The sequence below is a fragment of the Salvelinus alpinus genome, chromosome 13 (genome assembly GCF_045679555.1).
Source record: "Salvelinus alpinus chromosome 13, SLU_Salpinus.1, whole genome shotgun sequence".
Taxonomy (NCBI): Eukaryota; Metazoa; Chordata; class Actinopteri; order Salmoniformes; family Salmonidae; genus Salvelinus; species Salvelinus alpinus.
This window is the reverse complement of record NC_092098.1, coordinates 19,749,570-19,757,882: the sequence shown is the minus strand read 5'-3', so window position 1 is coordinate 19,757,882 and position 8,313 is coordinate 19,749,570. Positions and strand designations below refer to the sequence as shown.

Sequence of the window (8,313 nt, the reverse complement as noted above, 5' to 3'; positions counted from 1 at the left end):
AGAAATGGAACATCCCGGTACGTCAGATTTTCAGTCACTTCCCCACCCAACCCAGCTCAAAATACAGCAAAGTGGTGTCTAAAGAAGCCATGCGTATCCCAGGATCCTTCCCAGAGAGGAGACATCCAGTTTGATACTTTCCTCTGAAGCGCGCCACTGACAAGAAACACCTGATCAACCAAGCCCTAGCTTTCTGAATCAACAGCCATAATATGAAGCCTGATTTTTAAACCCGATTGGAAATCTCCTTCCTTTGACCCCCACATTTAGAATTGTGTTCCTTGCCAGCAGGTATAGGTATGATTCCTATGAATAAGTTATTTGTAAAAAAGACAGAAGTCATAATTAAGTATACATTTTATTGTCGAAAGTTAGAGCTTAAAAAGACAATAGACAAGATCTTCAGTCTCAGGAATACACTTCAGTGAAAGGTGAGTGAAAAGTGGTTTAAAATGGAAACGACAAGGGCCACAAAAGATAGTTAAATGGAATAAGAGCAACACCGCATCATCCATCACCATCCACTGCAGCCAATAGCCAGGTCTACAGAGGAGTGCCACAGTTTTAGCGGGCTGCCATCATGGCACGTTTCAGCTGCTCATATGTAACGAACATCACCACGTTCCACGAGCCCAGTCGTAGAAAAGAGGGCATGAACCTGTAGGGAGCAAATTGAGACACCTCAGACCAAGGCAAACGCTTAAATAAACCGGGGGAAAGAAAATATACTGAACAAAAATAAACACAACATGCAGCAATTAAGGATTTTACTGACTTACAGTTCATATAAGGAAATAGGTCAATTAAAATGCATTAATTAGGCCCTAATCTATGGATTTCACATGACCGGGCAGGGATGTAGCCATGGGTGGCCCTTGGAGGGCATAGGTCAACCCACTGGTGAGCCCCCCCACCCCTCCCTCAGTTGAAGAAGCCAGATGGCATGGCATGGTTACACATCGTCTGTGATTGTGAGGCTGGTGGGACGTAATGCCAAATTCTCTAAAGCGAAGTAGGAGGCAGCTTATGGCAGAGAAATTTACACAAACTTCTCTGACAACAGCTCTCGGTGGATATTCCTTCCGTCAGAATGCCAATTGCGCACTCCCTCAACTTGACATCTGTGGCATTGTGTGACAAACTGCACATTTTAAAGTGGCCTTTTATTGTCCCCAGCACAAGGTGCACCTGTGTAATGATCATGCTGTTTAATCAGCTTCTTGATATGCCACACAGGTGGATGGATTAAGTAAGCAAGCATTTCACGGTAATACTTGTTGCATTCGGTGCATGTGACAAATATAAGTTGACTTGATTATCTTGTCAAAGGAGAAATGCTCACTAACAGGGATGTCAGCAAATGTGTGCACAATTTGAGAGAAATTAGCTTTTTGTGCATATGGAATATTTCAGGGATTTTTTCCCCAGCTCATAAAACCAACACTTAACATGTGTTTATATTTTTGTTCAGTGTAATTACCAGGTTGTTAGACAATACTTTGAATAAAACAAAGCAAGCAGCAACAGCTATATTTAAAGTACTGATCAATAAGGTGTATGAGCCTTGTAAAACCATCCATCTGGTACAACCCAGTCCAGGAGACTCCAGGCAACTAAAACACTTATTCATAAGACCTATGGCTTACCCTTTGTAGAAGGCAAGAGGTCCCTCCTTGGTCACCATGGCACGAGCACAGTTGAGGGCGCTGGTGTACTGGCCGAGGGCAGAGTTCATATATCTCGTCTTCACCACATCCACAGGAGAGGCAATCACAGTGGTGCAGAATCCTGCACCGAATGCAGATGTGAAGTGGCAGGGGAGGTTATCTGCAGGCCGAATGAAAAGGGTTAAGGAGAGGCATCACAATACCAGACAGAAGTATGAGAGTTTAAATGTGTCATTTTGCACAATATGTGGCAAGGCAATGGCTCACCAGTCAGGGGTGTGTTTTTAAGAAGCGCGTCCTTGATGAGGTCATATGTAACCAGCTCAGTGCAGTTCACGATAGCATTGCGGGCAATGTTTGGGCCAGTACCTGCAAGGTGGGGATGGAAATGTTAGCAATACTGCTGACCAAAACATTGGACAAAAGGCACAATGATCCGTGTGAACAAGCAAACACCCACCTCTCCACAGACCACGCATGCCCTCTTCCTTGGCGATGGTCTTGTAGGCCTGCATGGTACCATGGTAACGTCGGTTTGGCCCAGAGGAACTAGCCTGTGCCTGGAAGCGGACCTTCACCACATCTGTGGGTTGGGCTAATGCGACTGCCATGGCTCCAGTTGTACAGCCCGCCAGCAGGCGACTGCCAATCCCTACATCTGGAGAGAGAAAGGCAGTTAGAACAGTGGGAGTTCCACGTTCAAGAGAATGAGTATCACTTGAAAAGGGTCAATGTTCACACAGTGTGCGATGTGTAGCCTACTCACGGTCTGAGCCTTTGGTGTAGAATGACTTGACAGAGTCATAGAGGCCGATACGGATGGAGGCGAAGCTCATCTGCCTCTGGAGCCCTGCTACCAGCCCGCTGTAGAGGCTCCTGGCCCCCTCCGTACGCACCATGGTGGTGATGGTACCAAACACGCCCCGATACCTCACTGCTGTGCCATGACTAGCTGCTGCACCTTTCTCCTCTCCCTGGATCTGTGTGGAACATAAGGGACATGGAGAGACTAAACAGACACTGGGGAGGGAGCATAGGAATGACACTGGAGAATTGGGCAGGAGAGTCCAGGCAGTGTCCATGACGCTACATCCAGGGCCTGCAGATTCCAAGGGCTTTACCATCACCTCCTGGGCCGCTTAGTTGTGGAAGGAAGTTGGGAGGGACAAAATTGAAGGAAATAGAAGGTGCAAGTCAGTTTTAATGTTAAGAAGAAAAAAGGTCAATACAATTAACCAAAAATGAAAGGGGCCATTTTTGGGTCAGTGACAAATTTGGTGTCATCTTGTAGACCAACCCAGTTTCAGAATTTAGACCCATGGACAGTAAAAATATTGATGCAGAGGTAATGTCAAGTATCCCTTTTAGTATGACAGCTCACCACATTTGACCAGTCAAATGAGCCCTTTCACATGTGATTTCATATGACAAACGATGACCAGTTCCAACCATCCTGGGTCCCCATCTGCTGAACAAAACCAGGTGGGAAATGCTTGGTTGATCCATTTCATGGCGCTACAATACAGGACCCCACCAGTTCATTTCAACAAAGAACACATGATCCATAGGCTTACCTGTAGCCGGACTTTGGCAGTGTCCAGGGGAAAGGTGAATAGGTCAGCAATGCAGGCCGCTGTTCCAGCACCGATAAACTTCACAGCAGCGGTTGGGGGCACGTCAGCAGGTCTGAATCCAACCATTTTATCCAGATAAATGGAATGTGAAAATTTAAGAAGACTGATGAGGTGAAGACAACAGGAACTCTACCCAATTCTGAAAAGGGAGGAGGGACAACACATGTGTATTAACAATTGTACAAATAAATGGCAATATTCATAATTTCACTGACATGTTTCCATGTCACAATTGATTGTTGGCACAACAACTCAGACTAGACTATGGTAGCCAGAGCCAGCTCTAGCCTTTTGGGGGCAATAAGTGAGTTTTAAAGTTAATGTCCTGCAGTTCTACACATCTTCCCATGGGGCAGAGATATTTTTGTAGTTTTAAATGATATTTCCTGCAATTCTACATTTGTCATTTAGCAGATGCCCCAAGTGACCGCTTACGCCTGGAACATGTAAAATTCGTGCAGGCATGGACGATAGCCTACTGTCCCCAAGGGGTCCAAGCAAGTGGAAAATGGAGGGGCTTAGTTCAAACTGTAGGCAAGCAGTTGTTTCAACAGACATCACTTACTGGTCTACTCAATTTGCAGAACTGCCATGAGACATCCCCATTGGCGGAGCTGCCTGTTGCCATGTCAGTATCGCTCTACTAAGCAAATGACTCGAGACAACAAAGGAAGTGCTGTACCTCCTTTACGCGACACTGAATCAGATAGTGAGTACTCAGGAAACACTGCGTGTAGCGATACAATGTAGTGATCGTGAAACCAAAAGCATAAACTCCACAAATTCAAAATAACAGACAAGCCTATATTGTTTAATTATAAGTATATTAATGTTGGACGACATTTCAACTTACTATTTACTTAATAAAATTAAGCTATGCATTATTACACCTAGATATCAGGCGAAAGCTTTATCCAACTTTATTTTTTTATAAACCATGTGGCCTACTTTACCTTTACTTAAGTGACCCAGGACGGTGACGGCAGATATCAGGATTCTCTAAAGGCGTCCCTCTGGTCAAAATTACTTTCAATTATGATTTGGTTGCCTTGTTCTTCCATAGAAAAACGTTCAAAAACGATGTATCCAAAAAACATACTACAAATTCTGAAAAACAAGACAAAACAGGTTTAGTTCAAATCTGTAGCCTACACCAACAAGGATACAATAAAATAAACACGCCATCAAAGCATAACCAGTAACATCAACTTAACTTTGTACTACATTCTCCATAATTAAAACAAAATATATAGACAGTAGGGCTATGAACATATTAAAAGTTTACCGTGAATAAAATAACGAAAAGTTAGATCAGGAAAAAAAGATGTCAAATCCTTTGGGTTGATGCCTCTGTTATAACACTTACAGTGAAACCTCGAGACGAGTTAGCAGAAAGCGGTGAAAAAAACTGCAGCTTTTTATACCACCATTAAACCTGATACGTCATGAGAAGGCAACCGTGTCTGTTCTCAGCTGGTTGGCGGATTAGAGCTGAACTGGCCATGCCCTGGGGTGTATTCACTAGGACCAAACGGAAGCACGAAACGGGGAGGGATCTACCTGAATTTGTCCAATAAAAAATCTTGCTTTTGTTGCAAAACGTTTTCCATTGCACAATTTGGACTAATGGGCAGGTTCGTTTAGCATTACCTGGTGCCCCGGGGATTGGAGATTTATCTTTAGGACCAATGGAATGGTCTAAAATGACCGAACTACACCTAGTCCGGGCACTGCGTGATGTAGAACCAACTCGCCCATTGATTACACCAGCTGTTCTCAAATTCACATAACTGCTTGTGATTGGCTCATACATTTTTTTTTTATAATGTAGAATAGTCTGTACACAAATAGACAATGATAACATATGATAGGGGGTACAACAAATTACAGATTATACAAAGACCTTAAAAGAAACACACATATTGATGGTTTTAACAGCTTTCTTATCAGAAGAATGTAGAATGGTCTTAATGTACTGCTCGAATTCCTTATAGAAACATGGAAGAGTGTTTTTTTTATTAGTGAATTTACATTTATGAATATGAAATTTTGCCATTGGCACAATTAGATTTATGAGGTAACCTCATTCAATTGCCTTCCACACCTCTACCAACAATACATGCCATGGTGGGTTAATTGCATAATATTAAATTGATTAATATAAACCAGCAACAAACAGAGTGTGCTGTGCAGGTTCATATAGGCTGTGCAGGCATAAAGGCAGGGTCTGTAATCTCAAAACCATAGGCTATATCATCTATAATAACACAATTTCACATACCATTTTATTGGCAGGATTGTTAATTGTTTTATTCCCTAGATCAAGATTAAAAAAGCTCCTAATCACTATTCCAACCTTGTAACAACTGGATGATACCAGATGACTCACCGCTATAATTCTATTCCGACCTCCTGAATTAATCATATTCTTTGCTTCTTAGCTCAAGTCAGTCCTGTATCTACTTTTCAAGACATTTGACTCACATTGATATTAGATTTTGCCAAATGCTCTTACTTATGCTAAAGATATTGAGTACAGCACAAAGACTGCAACATAACCTCGTCCCCAGGCTCAATTGTCAGCGCAGAGAGGGAGCCAGCTGGTGGACAAGATTAGGATCCCGTTATTTTAGGGCCTTGCGACAGACAAGCATCCTGTCTAGGGGGTGTACTTGTACATCTGAGGCTGTCTTTTTTACAACTAGCTGACCAGGTGAAATAAGTTAACGTGTGGAAGTAGGCCTATACTGTTTACATCTGGTGATGCTGAGTCATGATGAGGATATACCAGCAGATCCTACACCACTTCAGAATAATAAAATCCACATGTGAAACATCCAAGTAGAGATCTATGCTACGAGCTCCAAGGCTGTTGTGTAAGACCCTGCACGGCAAACTCCCCTGCAGATGGAAACCCTTTGCGCTCCCCTTCGTATGTGCCCCTTCTTAAAATCATGTGTCTGTTGTCTCAAAGGATTAGGCCCAACAGAGAGGTGTAATTATGTGTTATTATGATAAAAGATACAGGGGAAGCTGGCAAAAAAAAACTCTAAGAGCTCCCAAATGATTCCAGTAAGTGTGGGGTTTTTTCTTGACACAAGTGTTTAACGAGACACTCCAATGTTCCAGGACAGAGGAGGGTGAAAGTTCTTCTGTCTGGAGCAGTGTTGTAGTACTGGAGTCCGGTCTCCAGACCACATATTGAGTGTCTCGGTCTTGTCTCGGTGTCAGATATTGGACATTGAGACTCCTAATTTCTTCCTGAGACCAGCTGAGAAAAAAACTCATTCACTTCCATTCAGTCAGCGCATTAAACCGCTTCGCCAGGCAAATATATACACTCCTTTCTTGAAACAATAAGACTATATCTTAACAGCTTAACAGTCTGGCAGCGAAATAGTTCATTCACCCTCATTTACTGCCTTTTTAAAAAAAATATACAGTTGAAGTCGGAAGTTTACATACACTTAGGTTGGAGTCATTTAAACTAGTTTTTAAACCACTCCACAAATTTCTTGTTATCAAACTATAGTTTTGGCAAGTCGGTTAGGACATCTACTTTGTGCATGACACAAGTACTTTTTCCAACAACTGTTTACAGACAGATTATTTAACTTATAATTCACTTATAATTCACTGTATCACAATTCCAGTGGGTCAGAAGTTTACATACACTAAGTTGATTGTGCCTTTAAACAGCTTGGAAAATTCCAGAAAATTGATGTCAAATGATGTCATGGCTTTAGAAGCTTCTGATAGGCTAATTGACATCATTCGAGTCAATTGCAGGTGTACCTGTGGATGTATTTCAAGGTCTACCTTCATACCCAGTGCCTATTTGCTTGACATCATGGGAAAATCAAAAGAAATCAGCCAAGACCTCAGAATTTTTTGTTGTTGTAGACCTCCACAAGTCTGGTTCATCCTTGGGAGCAATTTCCAAACGCCTGAAGGTACCACGTTCATCTGTACAAACAATAGTACGCAAGTATAAACACCATAGGACCATGGGATCATGCCGCTCAGGAAGGAGACGCGTTCTGTCTCCTAGAGATGAACGTACTTTGGTGCGAAAAGTGCAACTCAAATAACATTTTATTGGTCACATACACATGGTTAGTAGATGTTAATGTGAGTGTAGCGAAATGCTCGTGCTTCTAGTTCCGACAGTCTAACAAGTAATCTAACAATTTCACAACAACTACCTTTTACACACAAGTGTAAAGGGATGAAAAATAATATGTACATGTAAATATATGGATGAGTGATGGTGTGCGGCATTGGCAAAATGCAGTAGATGGTATAGAGTACAGTATATACATATGAGATGAGTAATGTAGGGTATGTAAACATTATATTAAGTGGCATTGTTGAAAGTGACTAGTGATATATTTATTACATCCAAATATTAATTATTAAAGTGGCTAGAGATTTGAGTCTGTATGTTGGCAGCAGCCACTCAATGTTAGTGATGGCTGTTTAACAGTCTGATGGCCTTGAGATAGAAGCTGTTTTACAGTCTCTCGGTCCCAGCTTTGATGCACCTGTACTGACCTTGCCTTCTGGATGATAGCGGGGTGAACAGGAAGTGGCTCGGGTGGTTTTTGTCCTTGATGATCTTTTTGGCCTTCCTGTGACATCGGGTGCTGTAGGTGTCCTGGAGGGCAGGTAGTTTGCCCCCGGTGATGCGTTGTACAGACAACACTACCCTGTGGAGAGCCTTACGGTTGTGGGCGGAGCAGTTGCTGTACCAGGCGGTGATACAGCCCTACAGGATGCTCTCGATTGTGCATCTGTAAAAGTTTGAGTGTTTTCGGTGACAAGCCACATTTCTTCAGCCTCCTGTGGTTGAAGAGGCGCTGTTGAGCCTTGTTCACCACGCTGTCTGTGTGGGTGGACCATTTCAGTTTGTCCGTGATGTGTACGCCGAGGAACTTAACTTTCCACCTTCTACACTACTGTCCTGTCGATGTGGATAGGGGGTTGCTCCCTCTGCTGTTTCCTGAAGTCCA

At 42.8% G+C, this 8,313-nt stretch overlaps 1 protein-coding gene across 3 annotated transcripts; it reads right to left on the bottom strand.

Annotated features, from left to right (window-relative positions):
* Window positions 1-345: 345 nt before the first annotated feature.
* On the bottom strand, window positions 346-4,863 carry LOC139537293 (dicarboxylate carrier UCP2). 3 transcript variants are annotated; one of them, XM_071338434.1, is made up of 8 exons: window positions 4,587-4,863; window positions 4,255-4,408; window positions 3,242-3,440; window positions 2,434-2,647; window positions 2,128-2,325; window positions 1,935-2,036; window positions 1,647-1,827; window positions 346-658 (listed from the first exon to the last, which is right to left on the bottom strand). In XM_071338434.1, exons 3-8 carry the CDS (start codon window positions 3,365-3,367, stop codon window positions 565-567), a joined length of 915 nt encoding a protein of 304 aa, XP_071194535.1. In that variant the 5' UTR covers window positions 3,368-3,440; window positions 4,255-4,408; window positions 4,587-4,863; the 3' UTR covers window positions 346-564. The 3 variants fall into 3 exon arrangements, with proteins under 3 accessions (XP_071194535.1, XP_071194536.1, XP_071194534.1); XM_071338435.1 differs by having other exon boundaries at window positions 4,668-4,830; XM_071338433.1 differs by having other exon boundaries at window positions 2,434-2,805; window positions 4,668-4,802.
* Window positions 4,864-8,313: the final 3,450 nt, after the last annotated feature.

Bases quoted from the DNA above. Each gene is read 5' to 3' on its own strand.
- LOC139537293 (XM_071338433.1), bottom strand. From the start codon at position 2,791: ATGGTAAAGCCCTTGGAATCTGCAGGCCCTGGATGTAGCGTCATGGAC. The intron at 1,828-1,934 runs GTGAGCCATTGC...TTCGGCCTGCAG, and splicing joins TAAAAACACACCCCTGACTG to ATAACCTCCCCTGCCACTTC. The intron at 659-1,646 runs GTAAGCCATAGG...TGCTCCCTACAG, and splicing joins CCTCTTGCCTTCTACAAAGG to GTTCATGCCCTCTTTTCTAC.